Source organism: Aythya fuligula, chromosome 3 (assembly GCF_009819795.1).
Source record: "Aythya fuligula isolate bAytFul2 chromosome 3, bAytFul2.pri, whole genome shotgun sequence".
Lineage (NCBI taxonomy): Eukaryota > Metazoa > Chordata > Aves > Anseriformes > Anatidae > Aythya > Aythya fuligula.
Genome location: NC_045561.1, coordinates 118556035 through 118581059, shown reverse-complemented (window position 1 = coordinate 118581059; position 25025 = coordinate 118556035). Strand labels below are relative to the sequence as shown.

At 53.3% G+C, this 25025-nt stretch overlaps 1 protein-coding gene across 1 annotated transcript; it reads right to left on the bottom strand.

The window, feature by feature from the left end:
• Nucleotides 1-348: 348 nt before the first annotated feature.
• On the bottom strand, nt 349-24893 carry HADHA (hydroxyacyl-CoA dehydrogenase trifunctional multienzyme complex subunit alpha). The gene is made up of 20 exons (XM_032185188.1): nt 24793-24893; nt 20961-21002; nt 20803-20873; nt 19908-20041; nt 18552-18690; nt 17375-17494; nt 17187-17289; nt 14621-14743; nt 14227-14345; nt 13307-13363; nt 9526-9635; nt 9100-9234; nt 8362-8533; nt 7647-7733; nt 5464-5604; nt 4591-4659; nt 3630-3825; nt 2759-2873; nt 2077-2222; nt 349-971 (listed from the first exon to the last, which is right to left on the bottom strand). The coding sequence occupies exons 1-20, from the start codon at nt 24878-24880 to the stop codon at nt 826-828; spliced, it is 2313 nt and encodes a 770-aa protein (XP_032041079.1). The 5' UTR covers nt 24881-24893; the 3' UTR covers nt 349-825.
• Nucleotides 24894-25025: the final 132 nt, after the last annotated feature.

Genomic DNA, 25025 nt, shown 5'->3' with positions numbered 1-25025 from the left:
AATTAGCGACAGGTGCGCGGAGATTTAAAGCCTTTTAGTTTAAATTGAGCTCTCCCCACGGGGGGAACCCTTCTGGCCTTTGGCTGCTTGATTTGCAATTACAGGCGGGTCCATCTGCCAGGATAACCCCGGCGGCAGCGCTCGGGGCCAGACAAAAGAGCCGGAGGCTCCTCGCAGGCACTGATTGATGGCGGAGGTGACAGAGCAGGGCTTTGTTCTGCTCTGCCGCCCTCCCCTGCCTCTCCCCACCAGCGCGTCCCCCCCCCCCAACCTTTTGTCAAGTCTCACAGCTCAGCAGGCTGCCAGCCAAGCGTGGGCGGCCCCCCGACACACCGAGAGGACCCTGGAGGATTGCCTGAACGCTTTATTTCCACCCCGAGCGGTTCCGTCCCTCGGTGCCAAGCGGCTGCGCCCCAGCGAGACAGGATGAGAAGCAGGCATGGAGTCCGAACCCGGGAGACGGGGATTTATTGGTGCTGTACGGAAAAGGCGAGGCCGCAGGGCCAGCCGTGTGGGTGCTGCTGCCTGCCAGGCCCCAGGAGCACTGGTGGGTGCGATACGAAAGCCGACGCAGCAGCAGTGCTCTCTGTCGTGTCAGCAAGCAGCCCCCAGGCCCACGCCGGCCCAGGACGGATGTGCCCGACACACGGTAGCTGATTAAGGCACTTGAAATGACTGCAAGCCACAAGGCCATCATCTGCTGCCACCCTCCTTCCTCTTCCCTGCCTCCCCCCCGGGTGCTTTGCAGATTAACCTATAGAGAATGGGGTGTTGCTGGGGCGCCGCTGCCCCCTGCTCAGGCTGTCGGTGCGTCCGGGGCCACGCTCACTGGTGGAATTTCTTGCCCGGGCTGTTGGCGTAGTCCAGCAGCAGCTGGCAGGGTGTGAACTGGCTGCCGTAGACGGCCTCGTACTTCCGCAGCTTGTCCACCAGCTGCTTGGCTCCGTAGGAGTCTGCGTACCTGAAGGGACCTGCAGGGGACAGGGGGAAACGGGGACGGGTGGTAAAGAAGGGAAAAACACCACAACAAAGGTCCCAGAAGGGTGACAGCACTGGGTAGGGCAGATCTGTCCTCCAGAAGAGCCCCCCGGCTGCTGACACGTGCAGCCAGCATCCCGACCTTCCCACGTGTGAGCCCAGCTTGGAGGGGAGGAAAAAGATGTTGCCACCTCTGTGCCTTGTGTCAGCCCTCGCTGGTGCTTTTGTTTGGTCTGAAATGGCCATCCTAAAACTGGCAGAAAAGCTGTCAGGGTCCCTGCGTGCCACAGAATACGCTGGGAGTACTGCAGGCTGGGACCAATTATTTTCATTCCTCTCCCAGTTTGAGCTTGCTGCAAGGAGGGAATTACCAGGGACCCAGCAGAAGCACTGCCACGTGGCTGAGAGCTCTCACTAGCTTTGAGTTGTGACCCAAGCCTCAGCTCACGCCTTGCCCAGTGCAATGCCCATGGCCACGATGTTTCCAGAAGTGCTGCAAGAAGCCTGCCTGCCTGCCCAGGCCAGTCACAGTGGCAAGAGAGGAGAGCCGTGGTTGGATCAGATGATCCTGAAGGTCTTTTCCAACCTTAACCATTCTAGGATTCTGTACCAGAGCCTCATTTTTCACTGAAGGCCATACAGCTGCACTAAAGCCAGGGAATTAAAAACGTAGGACCTTTGCAAATCTCCCAGTCCACCTGCCCACATGACTATCGGGCAGAAAAGCTTTCTTTTGAGTGCTGGAAAATGCTGATGAGGCTGGGGCCAGCATGGCTCTGCCTTCTTACTCAAACCTGAAGACAGCAAGCGGCCTGGTTCCTGTCCCCTGACCCTCACCACCTCTGTGAAACAGCTGTACCAGCAAAGGAACTCCCCAAGGCCCTGGAAGAAATGCCCTGCACTCCTTTAAGCAGCTCTCAGGCCCTTTGCAAGCTCTCGGGTGGGAATGCTGAAGCAACTTCCCTGGATCAGGCTTCACGTGGGAGAGGAACACTCAAGCAGCACCTCAGACCTGGCCTCAGAGCCCACCAGAAAAGCCCACGATGGAGTTTTCGAGTCAAATCAGGCAGGCCTCACCCCTGCAGCTCCCACACTCACCTCCCAGGCACGGCGGGAAGCCCAGGCCAAACACAGCACCAATGTCTCCCTCCACGGGGTTGCTGAGGATCCCTTCCTGCAGGCACATGGCTGCCTCGTTGACAAACCTCGTCACCAGGCGCATCTGGATGTCCTCCTCGGTGCAGCTACCAGGAAAAAAGAGTCTGTAAGGGCTGTGCGGCTTACCCAGCAGCTGGATGGAGGAGTACGTGAGACCAGCAGAGGTGGAGGGCAGGGATCAGGCCTTGAGGGGGGTGAGGAACTCATTGGAAAGGTCCCCAGCCTTGTGAGGCCAAGGGCTGCCAAGTTCTGTGCTGTGACTCCGGGCAGGCACGTAGGGGTGGCAAGGAGTCCATCTGGGAACTGCTCCAGGAGATATTTCAGCATCAGGCTGTGCAACAGCTCTGCCCCGTGAAGGTCAGGGCAGCTGCTCAAACGCAACCCCCCCGCTGTGTCAGAGCCCACCTTGGGAAAGCTTCCTGCAAGAGGTGTTAAAGCAAGGTGCTAAATCCGCAAGTGTGCCACCCCTGCTAGCACGAGCTCCCCAAAGCCACCAGCCTGCCCCCTGCACGCTGCTTGGGGACCCAAATGCCACCCGGGGTGACTCCAGCTCAACAATGTCCTGCTGGGCTCCCGGAGCTGGGAGGAGCTGGGCAGGGGCTGAGCCACCACAGGTACTTACACTTCAGGCTTGGCTGGCACCTTGAACCGTGTCAAGATCTCATCCATGCCAGAATTCACGCTCCTGTTCTTCACCCCCTCCTGGTAAACGTAAAAGCCCTTCCCTGCCTTGCGGCCTGCCAGGGGAAAAAAAAAAAAAAAACAAAAACAAAAACAGAGTCACATCCTGCCACGTGTCTCCTACATCAGTGACACCTTTGCCTCTGATCTCGTGACTGCCCCGTTAGCCTGAGCCATCCTCCCAGCACAGGCAGCTTCCCTGCACTTCATTTCCTGCCTCGTGAAGCAGGGAGGGAAGGGCCCACGTCCAGCTGGCTCCTCAGCAAAATGCTGCTGCCTGTGCCAGGCCCCAGCGCCTTTGCTGGGTCCGGAGGACAGTCAATGTCACAACCTGTGGCTACAGCAGCAAAAAGACACAGCCTTCGGCCGTGGGGGCAAGGGACAGAGATGACAACATCCAAGTAACCCTCGCTGCCAGCTTCTGGTCACAGCAAGTGGTGTTTGGGGGGTGAAATGACAAAGTGCAGGGCCCACTGGGGCTCACTGCTCCGTCCTGGTACGCTCAGAGGCAACATCCTCCCTCACGTGGAGCTTCTAAACCTCAGTTCGGGGCTTGCTTCACTTCAGCACGTTCGTTTCCAGCTCCCTACCTCCCAGAGTGCACATGCAGGTTTAATGGAGGGGCTAGAGAGAACTTCATGGCCTCCTGCCTGCTGCCTTTGCTCTGCACAGCACCCCCTGCTGCAGCCTGGACCTGCAAAGGAAGGTCCAGCTGCATCCAAAAGTTCATCCTCTGACTGGGGGCTGCTGGCTGCTATTACCTGCCCTCGAACAAAGGGTAAACGTCGGGTTAAAACATCCCGGTGCCTCACCTAAGAAGCCTTTCTCCACCATGAGTTTGAACAACTCGATGCTGCCACCTCCAAAGCGCTCGCCGAAGGCCTTGCCGAGGTCCTCGGCCACGTGCGTGGCCACGTCCACACCCACCTCGTCGATCAGCGTGGCAGCGCCCACCGGGAAGCCGAAGGCCGTGGAGATGGCATCTATCTTCTTCGGGTCAACGCCCTCCTGCAGGAACAGAAGGAGGAGCAGTGAGATCTCTGGGTGATGGCCCTGGGAACCCAGCACGGGGGCAGAAAGGCTCGTTGGGGGCTGCAGGAGGCGACCAGCCCCACTGGCTGCTTGAGAACAGGCAGGAGCAGCGTAGCTGTGCTTGCAGCACTCCTGACTCTCCCCTGGCACTATGCAAAGAGGACAAACCCACTTGCTCGTGGTCCACCTGCCACTGCGTGCTGTGCCAAGCCCTGATGAGGACGGCCTGACTCCTAGCCCAGAGAGGCTCTCTCAGGCCTGCTCTGCTCAGCTGCAGAGCCAAGAGAAACGTGTCTGCACCCCTGCCTTGCTCCCAGCCTCTGTTTTGAACGTGGTACAGGTAACACTGCCCTCTGCTCCACAGCCCTGGGCGGCTGATCCAGGGGGAGCAGGTCACTGCTTTGGGAGAGCTGCCTTGCAGGCGATGCAGGAATCCCCACGGGGCTTGTCACAGCACAGAGCAGAGCACGGTGCTGATAAAAGGGCATCTGCCATGCACGCCCTGCCTCACACGTACCTTACATGTTTTGGAATCTAGATCCTGTACAACAGTGAGAAGCAGTGAGAAGACAGCCACTCTGCAGGTGTAACTTACACCAGCATTTCCACGAGCTGCCTCAGCTGCACCCTCAGGCTGCTCCCTTACCCACTTCCCTCCTTGGCCAGGGCTTGGGGCCAGCCTGGCTCGGGGCGAGGAAGCAGCAGAGCTGGGGGACACTCAGTAGCCCACGGGATACACACCTGGAGAACTCGGACCACTTCTGCCAGCATCGGCCCCAGGCACCTGGTGGTGTAGAAACCAGGTCCGTCCTAGGGGAGAAGAGTGAGACAGGAGGCAGGTGAGAACAAGCTGCAGGAACACAGCCCCTGTCAGCAGCACAAGAACTGAATTTCACAGCCCAGGCTGCAATTCAGACACATTTAACTCCATTTTTAATGCTGTGCAGTCAAATCCTAGAACAGCTTTTACCTGTAGGGCTCAGCAGTGTTTGAAGACTTCAGAATTTCTGCCTGGAAATCCCCATGAGAGTGCTTTTATTTCAAATAGTGCCTGGAGGACCCAAGCAGGCGGCAGAAGACCCCTGGCTTCACCAAGCCCAACAGGCTGGCAGGGTGAAAGTGTGCTTGGAGATCATAGCTGTTTGTTTTCAGCCCCTGCCTCTCTTCTCCCTCTGCTTTGCACAACTCTTCCTCTACATTTGCACACATATTTGTATCCTCCCCCTTGCACAAGATTTATATCCAGAAAGGGGATAGTTACTGCTCCCAGGCCCCTCTGTCCTTGCATTTCCCCTGGGAGAAGAGCCAGTGGGAGTCCTGCCAAGGCTGTTCCATCTTGGATGCCACTACAGACTGCAGCCTCCTGAAAGCTGCTTAGAGCAGGGATGCCAGCATCTGTGCCTTCTGACCCTTCATGGCTGCTCCAGGGGACACCTGAAGGATCACCTGGGCACCTGCCCTCTTCTAATCTCTGTTTCTACTTCTCAGCATGAAGTAGAAACACTAATTCTCAGCTAATTCCATCTCATCAGCCAAGTTTCAGCCTCCTCTCAGTACACAAGCCCACCCTTTTATTCATTATCCCAGCCTGCATTTTGTGCAGCGTTCCCTCACCTTTACCACGATGACGACCTTGCCCTGTTTGAGGCCAACAGCAACAGCAGAGGCAGCCGTGTCCTGGGACGTTTTGTCCGTGGTGATGATTTCCAGCAGCTGCATTTTGTCAACGGGGGAGAAGTAGTGCATCCCGATCACCTGGGCAGAAGAAGAGCTCAGGGTTAAGACAGATTCTGTCTCCCCCAGTAAACTACTGGGAAAATCAAGTCCCAGCTGCAGAAGGGAGCAGGCCAGCACGGGCTGCAAGACCCACCACCATACTGCACTGATTTCCAGCCGTGTACTCCTCTCTAACTTCTCCGTTCTCTCCTTGGCTTTCCCAAGGAAGCAGCCCCTGTCCCACAGCTCTTGTTGAGCAGAATCCCTGTGCTCTGCTTGGATTTTTTTTTTTTCTGGGGGGGTGATGAAGTGAATCTAAGGACAAGAAGGCATGTTTCCATGTTTCCAGAACCTAATTACTGGGGGAAGCACAGCCTCCCTCTGGGAGCAACATTTAAGAGGAGATTATTCGTCTGTGTGCCTCATCCTGCCACCACGGCCGTGTAATCAGGATGTCACCTTCGTGCCTCCTGGAAGCTACACCTGGCACTAAGTTCTGCACAGCTCAGAGGCACCTTGAAGGGCATCTACAGTCTGCAAAACTAATTTAAGAAAATACATTAATTAGTTAACCGATTTCCTATTAGTTTCCCCATAAAGAGTCATTACACAGGCAATTTATTCAGCAAGAGGATGTTATTTGCAAGCATGAACAAGTAAGACACAATTTGCATTTCTGATGCAACTGAGGCCTGAAGAGCAACGCAGGAAGAGGCTCTCCAGGGTCACAGGAACCTCCAGCAGCAGGGAGGCACAGCGGTACACGACTCGTGCTGTAAGACAAGCAGCAGGGGCAAGGCACTGCCCTGGGCAGCTCTGAGACCCTCGTAGGAGTTCAGGAAACCAGCCACGGGCACTTCTGCCTTTGTATTTGTGTAATCATCCTCCCCAGATGAGCTCTAGAGCTTCCCTTTCCTTGGGGGTTACTGCCTTCACATTCCACCTGAGAGAACCTGGCTCTTGCCATGGCGTTATGACCCTGCAGGGGAACTGCTTGCTCCACCCTGTGTTTTTTGCAGCCCCACGTGGGCAGAGCAAATGCCTCAAGGAAGGGGAAAACACTTCTCCCTTTTGATATCAACGCCGCCCTAGACTGAGGCTGAGCCCACAGGAGGTGACTCCAGCTGGTTACAGGTTCCTCACGCTCCTTCAGATGCTGCCGTGTCACTGCCACGTCTGCTCTCCTGCTGCTGCTCCTCCCTGCATTCACACACCTCAGAGCCTGGCTTTCCAGAGATGGGGCATCCACAGCTTCTGTGGGCAGCCTGTTCAGTGCCTCGCCACTCTCATAGTAAAGAATTTCCTCCTTAGATTGACTCTAAATCTCCCCTCTTTTAGTTAAAAGCCATTCCCCCTTGTCCCAGCCCTACTCTCCCTGATAAAGGGCCCCTCCCCAGCTCCTACCTGGCTGCACTTGCCTGGGCTAAGGGATGAGGATGCAGCTGTTGCATGGATAAAGCTGTTTAGACTACAAGCAAACAGATGAAGTCCTGTTCCAAACGCTCTGCTACGAGCTGTATCGCTGCACTCAGTGCCCTGTTCACATGGACAACTTGGAGCCAGACAGAAAACCCCCCACACCCCTCAGGAGTTTGATTCTATGGCTGACCGTGGCTTCAGTTTCAGCACTTTTGAGTTCAGCTTCCAGCCACCAGCTCTTCCTCCCTTTTTGCTGCTGACTGGTGCCTTCTCCCTGAGAAGACGTTCCCATTGTGGCAAGTCACTCCTGTGTCTAATGACCTTACCAAAATGACTGAAGTCTCCCTGGCTGGAATTTTCTCAGCTCGAGTCCTTCCATAGCTTCTCTGCCCCGTGTGCATCAATGTTTCCTGACGCACGCTGACCTCCCTAACGCACACTGCCTCGCCAATGTCACACTTGATGGGAATCCACCTTCATCCCCTTCCTACCTGCCCAAAGATCACAAGCTCTTTGTTCAAAGCTGGCTCTGGGGGCAGAGGCTGAGCTGTTTCCTGTTCTGAGGAAGAAGCAGAAGATCCCAATGCTCACCTACAGCAAACCATTTTGCCACTAACAGGCAGCTCGGCACACTCCCAAGCTCTCTGTCACTGGGTACTCACCTTCTCTGGCCTCTTGCTAACAGCAGCAATTTGGTTGATCGGGAGGGCGGACGTGTTACTGGCGAAGATACAGTGAGGAGGGATCACCTGTGGCAGGGGGTGGAAGAGGCAGTTTAGAGGCACAGGCTCCAGTCGGAGGTGATGTACAGAACCTGAGAGCAGTGCTAGCACAGGGCATTCCCAGCAGATCTCTGTCAGAGCAGCGTTAGAAACTGATCCTAAAGCAGCAGCCCAAGTCAGCCAGGCCCAGCTTCTACTGACCCCCCTCTAGGTCTGTGGGATCAGTCTCAGAGCCCTCACGATTCTGCCAGCCCACTGCAGCCACATTAGATGCTACATCAGAAAGAAGCCCAGGCCAGCTGCTTTACCAGTTATTTCCTCAAGTGTGCTCCTGAACAGAGAAGAGCAGAGGCAGCAAGCCAGGGACAGCAGGTACAGGATATGTTGTGGAGATACATTTTTGTCATATCACTGTGCTCAGAAAAACAAGATTTTTTTCTGGGTGGCTCCCAGGAGTCAGGGAGTGTTGGAAGTGCCTCTGTTCAGCTAAGAACTAGCGACTCCTTAATCACAGGACAGGAAAGCTGCCCTGGATGCTCATCCATGTACTGAAATGAATAATTTGCACCAAGCATCAAACTACTGCATAAGGAAATGTGAGAAACCCATTGTACAGCGATCCTGTCTAGCATAGCTGACCAGAACTGCTACTCACGGCCTCCACTTCCTTCAGCACTTTGTGCTTGATGTTAATGTCCTCGAACACAGCCTCGATCACCATGTCTGCTTTATCAAAGCCCTTGTAGTCCAGCTGGCTCGTCATGTTGCTGAGAATAGAGTCCCTCTCAAACGATGTCAGACTCTTCTTCTTCACCTTGCCATTCAGCCTAGGGAAGAAATCTCTGTCAGAGGCCAGCCCAGACCGCTGGAGGAGCACCACAACACCAGGGCTATCCCTCCCTCCTGGAACAGGGACCCAAAACACCACCTGCAATTCAGCAGGACTATCACTGGCCCACCCTGCCATCTGGAAAAATGAGAGCCCTGTTCACACAACTCCGTTGGTGCATCAGTCTGAAGATCAATCACACGTGAGCACTGTTACCGCTGAGCCAAGGAGGCAGAGGAAAGAAGTCCAACTTTTCAGAAGTCTGACCCAACGCTTCCCCTGACAGGGGCCTCTAGGCAGCCACAATTACTCCCTCCCCTTAGCTCTAAAAGCTACTGCTAAATCTAAAGATGAAGCAATCTGTGATTGTCTACCTACCTAAGGAGCTAGGGCTGAATACACTGAGCCTATTCCAGAGCAATAGCCTGGCACACTGCACAGGGCAACCTTAAAGAACACTCCACAGAAACTATGGTGTCACGAGTTCCTGACTGCCTGCAAGCAAAAGATTATTTTGATGAAAGCTCCATCCCATCCCAAGTGAATTCCTGCAAACTCACGTACCCCTTGAAGACCTGCTGCTGTCCTCTGTCCAAGCCTTGCTGCGTCGTGTCCTTCAGAATGGTCTTCAGCCCCTTATCCACGGAAACCTGTGCAATCCCAGCTCCCATGAGCCCTGCTCCCAGCACTGCCAGGGTCCTACACAGAAAGTGGTGAGGGGGGGAGGACAGTCAGGGCTCGAAATAGCTGAATTGCCATTGTTGTCGTCAGACTCACACAGACCCTGTCCATCCAGGCACTATTTTTAGCGAGGTCATGCAAAAAGCTTCCATTTGTGGGTGGGACCTCCAAACTGCAGAGGATTAGCGTTCCCAAGGCAGGAAATCTCTCTGCTCTGCTACACTGCAGGACTCTAGGCCACAAAGTGCCAGGAATCTGTCAGCAGAGGTCCTCCAACTGCTCCTCCAGACACCTCCCACTCGTACTTACTTGACCTCTCGCTGAGGTGTTCCAAACTTGTTCTTCTTGCAGCGCACCTGCCCGTGGTAAAGTCCTATCAGTGCCTTGGATTCCTTCGTCATTGCGAGGTGGCCGAAGCTCTGAAAAAAGGGAAGGGGGAGGGAGACAGGTTGGCCTTTAACAGCTGTCACAGCTCCAGCACGCACAGATCAAAGATATGGCACAGGATATGGCCACCCATGCAACTGCACAGACCAGGCATTTGGGTAGAAATGGACGAAAAGTCAGGGGTGTGTGTGTCCTCTCTGCACAGGGGGCACCCTCTGTGCTAGGCACAGCCTGCTTTGCACTATTACCTCCCAGATGGGCAGCCAGAAGCAGTGAAGAATTGCTTGTTCAACATCCTTGCCCACAAAAAATATAATTTAAAGCATCCAAATACCTCTAACACACTACAGTGTCTGCAGGGGTAGAGGTCTGCCAGGGAACAAGAGTAGCCCTTGTATTTGTGTCCATCTCCTTCCCTCCCACTAACACACCCTTTGCTCATTTCCACTCATCCTGGGACCCCCCAGCACAGCCCTGGGGAGGAGCACTCAGCAGCAGCTCCCTGCTGTGCTTGTCACCCAGAGGTGACCCTGCTGCCCCAGCCAACCAGCAGCTGTGGGGTCCTGCAGACCAAAGCAGGAGCCACTTCTGCTTCCCAGCGACAGGACTGCAGCTCACTGACGTGGGATTAGAGCGAGGAGTGACCCTTCTCTCCCACGAGCATCCTGCTCTTGCCACAGCCATCGCCCCACCTACTTCCAAGCAAAAGAACCCTGTACCCAAACTTTGTGAAAAGCTTTAAAATGGGACAATTTTCACCGATAGCTCTGGAAATAGCTCTGATGCTATTTTCAGAGGATCACGGAGAGGCTACGGAATTAAAGGCCTGCAAAACCTCTCAGCATTAGGCATGAAATGGGAAAGAAGACAGGAAGATAAAAGACAGCATAGGGCGACAGCAAACTAATGATGCTGTGTGAGCCAAATCAGCTAGGAAAAGCCACTAATACAATGCAGTGTAGAGCAGGCAGTATCTTCCTTCACTGCTGTCCTGTGAGTTAGAGGCTTGTTAAAACATCAGAAACACGAAGACCAGAAGAGAATCTGCAAGTCTCCTATCCTAGGGGAAGAAAGGAGGCATTAGAAAAGGCATGACATGGGCACTTATTCTTTAGGGGATCCTGGTAAGATCTCCATCATGCTGCTATTCTCAGGAAAAAAAAAATAAAAATCATTCTTTTCTGCAAGGAACAGAGCATCCTGAGCCTCCCATTCAGCATCAGATCAAATGGGGGTGGAATGAAGAACTAGAACAGGCAGGGTATATCCAGGTCACCGTTAAGGTAAGGGGCAGACAGCCGGATCATCACTGGATGAGAACAAAAGGATCTCCTAGACATGGCAAGAGAAACTGCTGGACCTGGCAGTGTGAGAAGCTGGTGAAGGCTGCAGGCTGTGCTGAGAGATGGCTGGATTTCACTGGTGGCATAGAGGCAGTGACAGGACAGATGTCCCAAACAGACGAACAGATGGGAGTGTTGTGGATAACATGGGGATTCGGGTTGTGCAAAGCCAGCAGTGCTCAGGTAAGCACGTATCTCCTCTATCAGAAATACCAAGACTGAGTACTGATACAGCAAAATTGAGATCAAGAGGAAAAACTAATTAAGGACAAGTTGTTTATACAGAGGAGACAAGGGTAGAAAAAGGAAGGGATCAAGATGCCTGGGGGAAGAACAAACACTGAAAAATGAAGGGAATTAAAGGGTCACACATAAACAAGCCACTGGCCAGCATGCTCATCTGCTTAAGCTCTGCACCTATGTCCTACCTCCATATAAAACTCGATTCCTATTTTTCTGCATGTCTCTCTAGTACCCCGAAAACTTCAAATAAGACTGGACAATGTCTAGGACATGAGGTCTAGGTGCCTGCAACTGGAGACAGGGGGCCTGAGGGGCCAGCTACTCGGTAGAACAAACTCGTACGGGCCAGCTACTGAAGCTGTGTGTGTGAGCACACACACAGGACCACAACTGAAGCTCAACCTGGCCCAGCCAAACAGGAGGAACAGCCCTGACTGTCCCAGCTGCTCACGTCAGTGTGAACGGTTTGTGTGTCCGTGGGTGTCACCTGTAAAGGCACTGTGCAGTCCACACACCAGCTATGTGCGTACAAAATGTTTGTGTGTGCACATCATCGACATCTCTGCAACATCTGCCCAGCCCTAGACCCATGAACAGAAAAAATCAGCAGAGAAAAAACACCTCACCAAGAGGTGAAACCTCCCAGGCCTTAAACAGCTAAAGATTAAACTTCCCTTAACAGTCCTTATTGGTCTTAAACTCAACCTATGCACCAGGGAACTAAAGAACTGAGGGCAAAGGAAGAGCTACACCGAGGTTTATTTCACAGAATCAAAGGAACACAGAACGGCTGAGGTCAGAAGAAACCTGTAGAGATTGTCTTGTCCAACCCCACTGCTCAAAGCAGGGTCACCTGGAGCAGGCTGCTGAGTCCAGCTGGGTTTTGAATATTGCCACTGAGGGAGACTCCTTTGCCAACTTGTGCCAGCATTGAGTCACTTTTACAAGTAACAAAGTTTTTTCTCATGTATAAATTTAATGTCTCAGGTTTCAGGTTGTGTCCTTCACCTCCTATCCTGCCACTGGATACCACCAAGCAGAACGCAGCTCTGCCTTCCTTACTGCTTCCCTTCTGGTATTTATATACCCCAAAAAGATCCCCCTTGGCTCTCTCTTCTCCAGGCTGAAGAGTTCCAGCTCGCTCAGCCTCTCCTCACGTGTCAGATGCTCTAGGCCTTCAATCATTTTTGTGGCCCTGTGCTGGACTCAGTCCAGGCAGCTGCCCCTCTGCCTGTTCTGGTGCCTGGAGTTGTTCCTCCCATGGGGCAGGATTTGGCATTTCCTTTACATTTCCCTTCACGAGGTTCCTGTCTGCCCCATTCTCCAGCCTGTCGAGGGGTCCCCTCTGAATGGGCAGCACTAGCAAGTACTCTGACTGCAGTGGTTACCAAATGGGTCAGTTTCACTGAGGGATAAGGAGAGAGAAATCCTGTTCTGGGTAAGAAACCACTGCTGAAAAAAATAAAAATAAAACCAAAACCATCACCACAACAAAAGCATCTAATTTTCATGAGTACTGAAAGTTACCTATTGGCAAAAAAGGGCCAGTGCAAACTAGAAAACTGGACAAATGGCAAAATGAGTAATGGGCACTCAGCACCCTTGACAAAAAAGATGGCAAGAAAGGTGCCAGAGTAAACTGAAATTAAAGTTTGTTCATGGAAAGAATTACTTGTTTGCACCAAACCACCTGGAAACACTCATGAGACCGACAACACTATACCTCCACCTCCAGGTTACCAGTCCCACGTGACAATCAGACAAAAACAAACAGAGCTCAGACACACAGAGAAATCAAATACAAAGTCCTGTTATGTGAAACCCGGAGCACTGAACTCGGTCTGGTCATTCCCAACTCAAAAAGCCTAAATAGACAGGAATGAGAAAAGGCACGAACTGTTTTCACAGATGAAGAACCTCAAAAAAAACAACAAAACACAACGGTTCTATTGCTCAAGATGGGCCTTTTCTACAGCCCCATTCCCAAAAGAGCAGGCAAGGATCCAGGCAGTATTTTGAGCAGCCTGTGAAGAATATTATCCTTTGTGCATGGTTGAACTCATTTAGCACACACCTATACAGCTTATTTATTGCTACCAGGGATCTAATCTGCTTACCTGGGATTCGGTGAGGTATCCAGTATCACGTCCCTGATCAAGACCAGCCTTTACAACCTAGTCAAAGAACAGCAATAAAGATACCCCACTGTTAAAGGCATGTCCATCAACAGCCGTGCTTTAAAGAGATTGCTTGCTTAGCTGCACCTCCAGTTTGCACCAGTGACCCCTCCCCAAAATTCAAGGGAGACTTCAGACTCGCTGGGTCCTGTCCATGCTGCTCAAAGCAGAGCCATGAATCTCCTTGTCCTTCTGACACAGAGCAGCTGCCAGGACAGTTGAGTTTTCTGTCAGGTTAATTTTTACACCTACCTCGTGGTTTCAGGAATTGTTTCAGTAGGACTGTGCTGGAATGCCACTGCTCTCAGAGTCAGAGGGGGGCACTCACAGGTTTTAGAGAAGTCTTGACAACAACTTGACAACAACTTGAATAGTTGTTGTCTTAAAAAACTTAAATTTGAAAAAATCCAACCACGGACAATGTCTGAAAGTAATACAATGCCCGAGATACTTACAGAGCGAAGTTTTAAAGTTTTGTGGGGTTAGTGCTACGAGCACAGCAATTGATATTTTCCTGGCTTCAAACAGGTTAACCTGGCTCATTAGAAACCTTACAGGCAACTGAAGACTGAAAATTTTATGACCAAGTATTCCAGCTAAACCTTCCCTCAGCTGGGATTCTCCATCTCCCCCTCACTGGTGCCAGTACACCATAAATTGGTGTTCAAGCTCTGGGAATTCTGCATTTTAACATGCTTGCTTGACAGACCACATGGCTAGCCTCATCAAGACTGATTTTCTGTAAAGATCATTATGCGTGGCTTGACTCAGAGGAAGGAAACAGCATCCCCTGTCTGTTGCCCTGTTATCCCACATCTCCTTCTCCTCTGCAGTTTCTGATGCCTCACAGCAGGCATTACCTCAATGATTTTCAGCGGAGCAGGGTACAGTCCTTTGGTTTGCTTCTGAACTTTGCTCTCCACTGTCTTGTAGACTTGCTTCCTCACAAATGGAAGAGCCATAGCGTAGTCTGTTATCTCTGTAAGACGTGACAAAACATGTCTCAGTGCGGTGCTACATGAGCAACCAGCTTTTAAATAACTAAGCCAATAGTTAAAGAGTATAGCTGTGAACGTTACATATCTGCAATAGTTTTAACTACCAGCCCACCCGGCTCAAGAGGCAATTGCACCATCAAATAACTTTGTTTTGATGATGGAGTTAAGTAGGAGCGTGACCACATCCCCGAGAAGCAAAGCTGGATTCTACCCACTGCAGTCCCCTGGGATTTGGCTGTGGTGCCCTCAGACTTACTCTGTACTAGCCCTTTTGATCTTTTGGCAGACACAGTCCTGTTGGCTAGTCCTCTGGCAAAGCCAATGGCTACCTCCTCCAAGTACTCAATTGTTCGTGCTTCTGGGGTCTTCACACCTGGCCCTGTGAACAGAAGAAGAGTCTTGAGGAAACACAGAAGCTATCGCTGATGGATACAGCTCATGTGGGGAAGCAAGGGTGAGTCAGCAACAGGGCACTCCTTTGAACTGCTCCCACTCCCCCTCACCCCCCTTTGACTTTTCTTGGCTCTGGTGAACAAGACATTTAATATCCGTGGTGTTATTCACAAATACCAAGATGCCAAATGTGTAACTGCCAACACCACTTCTACCTTAACAGAACTAAAGTGCTCAGCCACCTCTCCCTCTTGTTGCACCTCTACGTCCCTGCATAGTATAAAAACCTGCACAACTGAGATGCGACAACGCTGTTGCTATTAAACATACAGACACAGTTACCCAACACCACGGCCTTGAAAATTACCTGCTCTGTAGATTATGGTCAATAAAACCTCAACCTCTGACCTCAGGTACAAGAAATCTCTCACTTGCTTTACCTACTAACACCTAGCCAGACTCAGCACCGTAACTGTTGTAGAAACCTTACCAGGGGAGCTTCCAGCTGCCTACTAATACCTGGCATAAAATAAAGCAGAACCAGATTTGGGCACACCATTAAGTGAAACAAGACAATGTTGTGGATACCCTTACTGAAAGAGAACCGCTTGAACCTCATGGAACTGCCTCCTGATTAATGCTGTCTCTTTCCTTCAAAGCTTTCCCTAACGAGCTAAATTACCACCTCAATTAAAGCTGCTTTCACCCAGACATTGAGAATGAACATAAGAATACTCAGCAGAAAGCCTTCTGGCACTGGGTGCTGTCTGAATGAACAAGAGATGCCTCTAATGCTTGCATATCATTTTTGTGCTTCTCCTATGTCCTCATCTGGTTTGAGTCAGGATTTGTAACACATTGACATCAGGTTTCCTTTAGGCAAGCCAAAGTGATCACTGATATAAAAAGTCAAATTTGCGGGCTCTTAAAATATAATTCAGGCCCTGGAGAGGGATCTGGAGGGGTTGGGTTGATGGGCAGAGGCCAAGGGGATGAGGTTCAACATGGCTCAGTGCCAGGTCCTGCACTTTGGCCACAACCACCCCATGCAACACTACAGGCTTGGGGCAGAGTGGCTGGAAAGCTGTGCGGAGGAAAAGGATCTGGGGGTGTTGGTCGATGCTCACTTGAACACAAGCCAGCAGTGTGCCCAGGGGGCCAAGAAGGCCAAGGGCATCCTGGTTGTGTCAGGAGCAGTGCAGCCAGCAGGAACAGGGCGGTGATCGTCCCCCTGGGCTCTGCTCTGGTGAGGCCAAACCTCGAGTGCTGGGTTCAGCTTTGGGCCCCTCACTACCAGAAGGACATCGAGGCCCTGGAGCAGGGCTACGAAGCTGGGGAAGGGCCTGGAGCACAAGGCCTGCGAGGGGCGGCTGAGGGAACTGGGGGTGTTTGGTCTGGAGAAGAGGAGGCTCAGGGGAGACCTTATTGCTCTCTGCTGCTACCCAAAAGGAAGGTGTGGGGAGCTGGGGGTCGGCCTCTGCTCAAAGGTAACTAGTGATTAGTGATAGGAGCAGAGGGAACGGCCTCAAGTTGTGCCGGGGAGGTTCAAGTGGGAAATGAGGAGACATTTCTGCTCAGGAAGAGCAGTCAGGCGTTGGGACGGGTTGCAGTCCCTGGGAGTGTTCAAGGAGAGGTTGGACATGGTGCTTGGAGACATGGGTTTGTGGTGACATTGGTGGTAGGGGGTGGATGAATGATATGATCTTGGAGGGCTTTTCCAACCTTCATGGTTCTATGAATTCACAATTAAGCAAGTATACAGCAGTAAAGCTTACTCAGCAGATTTTAACTCAAGCCTGGGTACGATGGAACCATCTTATAAGCAAGAATAGAGCTTGCCTTGCATTTCTCAGGGTAGACAGCAGCACTTATTTTTAAAATTTATTTTCTTTAAATTCAAAAGCACTGGGAAGTGTGATTTGGTTTGCAATCCGCAAGGAATTGCTCCATCCAACTGAAAGGCAGTTATAGCAATTCAGACAGCCTAAAGCCGTGGGGGTTGGCTTCTTTTCAAGATCTTGTCACTGAGATTAACATCTGCAGGCTGCGTAATTGTAGGCATTGGTCATCTATTCTTTCATTATGGGTCGCAATCTGTCCCTCTGACATGATAAACGAGGAATGCAGGTTCTAATCTGTATAATTAGCTTATGCAAGGGAGCCAACAGGCCCGTCGCCTCTGCTCTAACCTTTCCCTGTTCAATTTAGCTTCAGCCTGACTTCTCAAGGTCCCTGCACACATGCTTCTGAGGTGGGAAGGGAGGTTACAACCCTGAAGAGCACGGCAAGGACTTCACAAGGACTTCACAGCTCGTACGCCCTGCCTTGACTGCGGGTGGCATCAATGGCTTCTCCACCCACCAAGGCGGAGAGGTTAACCAACAGGCAGTAGATCGGCTTCCTAACAACTGAGGGGCATCACGTCTGACCTAGCGGGTCCACCAGCTGGTCAACCAGGCCCATCTTCTTCGCTCTGTCAGCACGGATGTTCCTCCCCGTCAGCATCATGTCAAAGGCAGCAGGAAGTCCCACCTGGAAGGGCAGAAAGGGGATTTTTAAACAAACAAGTACGCCATGAGCAGAAAGGACTGCTGAGGAAATTTTTTCTCCTACTTACCATCTTTGGCAGCCGCTGAGTAGCCCCTGCTCCTGGCAGGAGTCCCAGTAAGACTTCAGGTGTTCCCAAGATCGTTTTCTTGTCCTTTGTTGCTATTCTGTAGTGGCAGGCAATGGCAACCTTAAAAAAGGGAGGGAAAACTAAAGGTTCTCCCGTGAAAGACCACAGAAGAACTGGGCTTCCATCACAAAGGTCTCTTGTACGCCCTGCTTCAGCTTTCCTCCTAATCCTACCCCAAGTCTCCAATTCAGCTGCCCGAATTCCCTCTGTGCTCAAAGCTTCTTCTAGCAAGAGGCACGCACCCAGGGCCAACAGCAACAAGCAGCTACTGATGTGAATGTGAAAGTAGCAATCTGAGCCAAGCTATTTTCAAACCTTATCTAGGTTTAATTTGAATTTTTAATTAATTAATTTGAATCTCATCTAGACTACTAAAGGCTAGAGTCATTTGCTGCACTGAAGGCAGGGTCCCATTTACAGCTGTGATACTGCTTTATCACTGGATCACCAAGTCCAGATCAATCACCACTGTGATTTTATAAAAGGCTGCGAGTGATTGAGAAATAAGAATGGAGCTGAAGAGACTCCATTCCCATAAAGTTATTCCATTTTAACAACAACTTTGCTCCAGGGATTACCACAGAGCCTTCCAGTTTACAAAACACTGAGTGGAGATTACGAAGCAGACGCTGCCCTCAGCTGAAGTGGCAAGTGATGGGGCAGGGTATGCAGGCAAGGGTGGAGCCTGGCCAGGTTCCCCACACTCATCCCTCTCACAAGAACTTTTAAAAGAACAGAAACTGCTGGGATATGAGACTCTTTTCACTCAAAAAGAAATCATTTCCAGCACATACTCTGCCAGCAGCATCAATGTCAATTCAACGCCTGCTGGAAACAGCCTGTGTGCCCTGGGATGCTCTCACCTCAATATTAGCCTGGCCCACACGGATTTGTACGTGACTAGCTCTTTCAACAGAAGTAGGAAAATTAGCATCGCAGAGCTCTGAGGCACAACCAACCCATTAACTTGCCACAAACTCATTTGAATGGATGTAACGAATCCACGTCAGGTCTCAAATCCCTCTCACAGAAGTCCTCTGGGCATCACGTGGATAGTTTAGAGAACCAGTGCTACCAACTCTCACTGCTGCCCGGCAGACCCAGAATTGCTCAATACCTCCAGTCCTCCTCCCAGGCAGGAGCCACTGATGGCAGCAACTACGGGCTTTGGAGACTGCTCAATTTTTTCTAGCATCTTCTGTCCGTCCTGAGAGAGCTGAGTCACTTCCTGAGAAGTCTTGCAGGCTTCAATCATGCTGCAGTGAGGCAGAAAGGCTGATCAGAACTGGAAAAGCACTGAGAAAACAGCAGTGAAACGGAGAGTGCTGTAAGGAGTTTGCTCCCCTGTTCCCACAAAGCTCCAGCGACTGACAGACAGGCGGGAGCTATTCAGTCCCACAGCCTCACATTAATGAACGACACAGGAAGACTACTAAATTCGGTGGGTTAAGTCACTGCAGGCTGACACTGCTCTGTGCCTGCAGGCAGTGAATGAGCTTCCTTGTGTCAGAGCTCTGAAAGCCTTGGGGGGAGAGGAGGAAGGGTCATAGGAAGCCTCAAAGCATTTGCCAGGAAGGGTGGAGGGGGAACCCGGGATCACTTTTTAGAGAAGCAGATGGCCGAGGCTCTGATGCTGCTCTCTGCCAATTAAATACTCCCTCTGCCAATTATTCCCATGGAGGCTGATGGTGTTTGCCAGGCAGGCCCAATTTTGCAGGCTTGTAGCACTGAGGCTGCCCAGCACCTCTTACACGCAGCCTGTCCTTTTGCTCTGCTATTGCTACCGCCTCCTTCCCACCTGCATCAAGTGTCTGGCCTTTATCAGGGCAGAGGAAGAGGTAAAGTTTTTAAAAAGCTGATTTGTAATTTACCTTGCTGAGAGCTTTCTGGCTTTTTATGTCTTTAAACGACTTTTCTGCCCTGCCTGTGGTCATGACTAGCAGCCAGTGGCACTCCAGGTCCCAGGGAGAGCACCCACACGGGTCCCCAACACCCTGTGGGAGTTACCCACGCTGAACAGCCCCGGAGGCCGCTCAGATACTCGGCGTGGCAGAAAGCCAAATCCTGCCTAACGAAGGGGCCGTGCCGGCAGGCTGCCAGCTGCTCAGCCCCAGATTAAATGCAGTTCTGCATGTAAATTATCTGCTCTTGCTGCGTCCCAGACCGAAGCACAATGCTAACCCTGGAGCCAGGAAGGGAACTTTCCTTGGCTGCACCCCAGCACGCAGGAAGGAGCGACCCAAGTGCTACAACCCAACCGAGTTCCTGACCAGCCATACTCTGCTTTGTCAAGGCCCTAACCTCATTTGAGCGAGCTGCACACGCTGTGCGCATGGATCTCACGCTCAGCCTCACCCCGGGGAGGTGGCCGTGACAAACTGCTCGGTGTGTGCAGCTCACCAGGCCACGGCCCCCAGGTTTTGGGCTTCTGAGGGAGCTCCATGGGAATAACCTGTAACACCCACAAACTTACTCGATATCTGCTCCAGCAATGAAGGAGCCTGGCTTTGAAGAGATGAGGACAGCGCTTTTGACGGCTTCATTGGCCCAGATCTCGTTCATTACTTCGGTAAACTCCGCGCTCAGTTGCTTGGACAGAGTGTTCACCTGGAGGCAGCAAACACACGCTGTAAATAAGGAGCCTGTGGTGGAGTTCAACCTCTGATTAAGCACTGGCATGAAGAAACTTATCAGAAAGCTTGCCAGGAAGACAGACCAACAACAAAAAGCCAAAGCCAATTGCAAGTCTGAATGCATATTCCCGTCTGTCTGAAGCTAGGAGGAACAGTAGCTCTGCAGCTTTTTCTTTTTGCTTTCTGCAGACAAAAGGAACAGCCCACCCAGGAGTTCACCCAACACCAGAGCACTGCTTGGCACAACTCTAACGCTGCCGGGGCACGCACGTGGAGCCCAGATCTGATGGAGAAGAACTTAGTTCATCCTGTGTCAGAATAAGGGCAGGAAAACCTCCAAGATGAGACCCTGAAGCAGGTCCTCAAGTAAGAATTCCCTCCTTAACCTCACCAGCAGCGGGTTTGTGACCTCAAACACGGGTTCTGTAAACTTCTGCTCTTTTATTTTTTTTCTGTATAACTAGCAATCTCCTTAACCACCTCGAGTCCAAGAACTTAATTAGATTCAGGGCTACCTTTTGCTGCTAAAACGAATTATCTTGGTACATACAAAATCCTTCCACCAGGTATTTTTCAGGTGCCTCTTTAAACACCCAAACGCTCATGCTCCCATTTCTTTGTTCACAACTTCGACGGCTGCAGGTTAGGAAGGTCCTTAATCTGAACATGGCATTTTCAGTGCCCCCTCTGCCCTACCACAACTCCTGCCGTTCCTCCAGCCAATTCAAGCAGTACCTTGGAATTCGGCGTGTTGAAGCGTACAACGGCCACATCTCCCTTGATGTCGTAGTTCACGTGGGTTCTAGCTGGAAACAAAGGGGAAGGTGTTATCAGCTGGTGGCCAGCGGCTTCCAGGGAGGGGATGGACTCGCACAGAGAAACTTTGTGCTTACCCTGAAGAGCGGTGGAGGTGGAGATGTTGCGGCAAGCATAACCTGAAGAAGAGACGTTGCAGATGTTAAAGGAATCCTCAGCCATGTCAGCGTTCGTGTCCTTTGGTAACGTCCCCTCTGAACTCCCCTGGGCTGCCAAGGAACGTGCTACAGGAAGCCCTGAGCAGCAGCCAGCTCCCTCTGACGGCTCGACCCGTGCCCGCCACCAGAGCTCAGCAGACTCCACGCTATTGAGGTGACCTTCAGGGCTTCCACGCTGCAGTTCCCAACAGCAGCAATGCCAAACCGAGGCCAGAAATCAAAGCTTGCTCCCCAAAGAGCCGACAGGAGACGGAGTGGGCGGCACACGGGGGTTTTCTGCCACCAGTGCACGCAGTCCAACACAACAAAGCAACGGCCCTGCTGCACTTGGGGGAGTTTCATGGCTACAAGTTAAGGTCACGGCAGATCCAACACGGTTGCTGTGCCATGTCTGTGCAAAAACACGCTCCTGTGCCAGCAAACGGCACCACCCCAGGCACTGACACCCCAGGGAAGAGCTGGTGAGCAACAAAGAAGGGGCACACAAAATATTCACCCTCTCCTCTGGTGCTGTCAGCTGGACACTAAACCCACCTCCAGTGACCACAGATGGAAGCACCCAGAGAAACTCATCCTGTTTCAGAGCACTCAGACCACAGGACGAGTGAGATCCCACTGTCCTGCCCCATAAATCCCACTGTCCTGCCCCATAAATCCCAAAGCTCCTTGCTCTGCTGAGGAGCTGTTTCTCCTGGTGACCTCCCACTACACAAACGGATCAGCCCTGTTCAAGTGACCTTGATCCTGCCCGAGAGGATCCTCTGACACCGACCCAGGCTGAAGCACTGCCAAAAGCTGCATGGAACACGAAATGTGGCAGGAATGCTACTTCTCCAGCACACAGCTCCTCTGCCAACTGGAACCCAGAACCCAGCTCGCTGCTCGGCGCTGATAACGCTCAGGAATAAACCCACCCTGTCCCAGCAAGGAGGCAGAAAGTCCAGCAGGGGGAAAAAAAAAAACCCTAAAACGCCTCACCAGCAGGCACCTTCCCTCCCTACAACCCCGGGGCCGGCTCCTCTGCACTTTGACCCTCCTTCCACTCGCCTCCAGCGCTGGCAGCGGGGAGCGACCTTTGTGCTCCATTCCCCCAGCCCAGCAGACGCGGTGCCACGCCGCGGGGACTGGAAACTCTGTGTTGGTCCCAGCAGGTGGGTCGGGGTGTCATGTGCACTGCATAAACACAGAGCGAGCTGGGTTCTGCTCCCAAGCTGCAGCCCCTGTGCTCAGCGTGCACCTCCCTGAGCTCTGGGTGCGCTCAAGTCACGCGTTTCTGAACCCAGGCGCTCCTTTTCCCAGAGCTGAGCGTGGCCTGACAGCGGGTCCCCTGCTGAGAGATGCTCCCCAGCAAAATAAAATGCTCCTTTAACTCAACGGCAGTGTTTTAGCCCAATAAAAGCCCCACGGCTCCACCGCTTTGGGGAGAACACAAGCACTTGGCCTCTTTTGAGCTGTAATCGCTTTAATCCTGTGTTGCTGCACAGCACGGGAAGGAGATCAGCCAAAGCTCGGTTGCAGAGAGCTGATCACGTTCTCCTTCCACACCCAGGATCTGGAAAAGCTGGGACGAGGAAGGGAAGCAGCGACAGCTCTCCCCAGCTCCCACCTTGACCAGGGTGCTTACTGGGACATTTTATACAAAAAAACCCAGCTCAAAACAAAAAAGTGAGTGGACGCTTCCCTTTTTCAAGTCACTTCTGACCAGGCTGCTTCCACAAAAGCCTTAAGCCTGGAATTCCACTTTGCTTTCAGGTTTAGCAAAACAGATACAAAGCAGGAAAGAGAAAATCAAGGGCGAGACTGAGAAAAATCTCGCTACCTTCTGGATAGAAGCTCCTCTGGGAGCAGCAGTGGTGTTTGGGTAGAGCTGCTCAATATCCGAGTGACAAAGTTTTGTTTTAGGTCCCAGAACACTTGGGGAAAACACCTTCCACACCCCAAACTGGCATCCTCCTTATCCCAAACCACGAGCCAGGAAACCCTCCCTGGTAATCGTGAGGTGAACGGCACGGCTGCGGGCCAGATGCACGATTCTGCCCTTTCACTGGCATCTGCTTTAGGACTAAAACCTGTGAATAAAGGAATAAAGGCCTGATTCTTGCTGCTTCATTCACTCCACGCCTAGAGCAGGGGACACCCAACGCTCCAGAAAACCCCTCCTGGCATCAGAGACCTTCAGACGCAGCACAGACCTAAAAACCAACCTTTTTCCAGCAGCCAGGTCCGCACCCCGCCTGGCAGAACAACGCGCAAGAAAAACACCATTAATTACGGCGAGCGATGTTAATTAGCTCTGCAGACACGAGCAGCCTGCACGCACACATCTCCCAGACAAGGGAATCGTGTCCCAGCTCCCAGAGTAAATCCAAGACAGTGCCAAAGGGTGGGGGAGCATCGGTGACCAGCAGAGATGCTCGCACACCAAAATTGGAGCAGATCCTGGGGGCTCTGCAGGCACAGCGCTCCTGGGGGCCACGCAGGGACCCCCTGCCCTCAGGTGCACACAAACGGGCCCCCGAGGATGAAGTTTTCCCCCAGGGGGGCAGCCGCACGGCCCCCTCCCCTGGCTACGCCTGGAGAGCAGCACCAGGAGCCCAAGGACACGGGGACACCCCCATGGGGACGGGGAAGGACACGGGGACAGCCTCCCCCCCCCCCCCCCGTGGATCAGCTCGGGGGCTGGGGACAGCCCCACCCGCAGCCCTCCCCCCTCAGTGGGGTCGGGACTGGCTGATCCTACAGTTTTGTGACTGCTCCCAAGCACGGAAACCCCCCAAAACCATACAAAGATCCCCAAAACACACAAGGGAGCAACCCCTGCCCCGTGGGGACACCACAGCCCCCCCAGGACAAACCGGGGGTGGGTGGGGACGCGTGAAAGACCCTCCCTGAGGGGAACACAGAGACCACACCCCAGCGTGGGACGCAGCCACAGGTGGGGACACGGCCACAGGTGAGCGGACACAGAACCATGGGGGGGGGAACACAACCACGGGGTCCCAAGCAGCTCCTCAGGCGCCCCCTGCCCCACCTTCCTCAGAGCCTTGCAGCCCCCCCGGACATGCATACGAGGAGCGTGTTCCCCCCCCCTTCAAGCAACCCCCCCGTGTCCCTCCCCTCTTCCATGGGGGCACCTCCCCACATCCCCCCTTGCACTCCCCATGGCCGCACAGCCCCACGCCCCCCTCCCCATATCTCCCCCGTGCCCACCCCTCCCTGTTTCCCCTCGCAGCTCCTCTGGGACCCCCCCCCCCACGCATATCTGAGCCCCCCAACACCCTTCCCACATCCCCCCCAACCCCTCACGACCCCCCCCACGCCCCCCAACCCCTCACGACCCCCCCCAACCCCTCATGGCCCCCCCACGCCCCCTCCAACCCCTCACAACTCCCTTACAGCCACCCCCAGCACCTCACGACCCCCCCCACACCCCTTCAACCCCCTCACGGCTCCCCTACACTCCCCACAACCCCTCACAACTCCCTCACGACCCCCCCAGCCCCTCACGACCCCCTCCCAACCCCCCCCAGCCCCTCACGACACCCCCCAACCCCTCACGATCCCCTCACGGCCCCCCCCAGCCCCTCATGACCCCCTCAACCCCTCACAACTCCCTCACGGCCCCCCCCCAGAACCTCACAACCCCCTCACGGCGCCCCCCCCACGCCCCTCACGCGCCCCCCGCCCCCTCACAACTCCCTCACGGCCCCCCCCAAGCCCTCCCCACGCCTCCCGCGGGTCCCCCCCTGACCGTCGGGGGGCGGTCTGGGTGCCGGGCAGTGCTTGGCGGCGGCCGCGAAGCGCCCGAGGCTGCCGATGGCGCGCACCGCCGCCGCCATCTTCCTGCGCGCGAGGTCGAATGAGGGAGAGGCCGCGCGGGGGCCTCGCGCCCGCCGCCCCGCCCTGCTCCTCCTTTGAGGCTGCCCCTCGCTGCCGCCTGTCCCCGGAGCCGCAGAAACCGCCGCCTCCCGCCGCTTTCTCTCC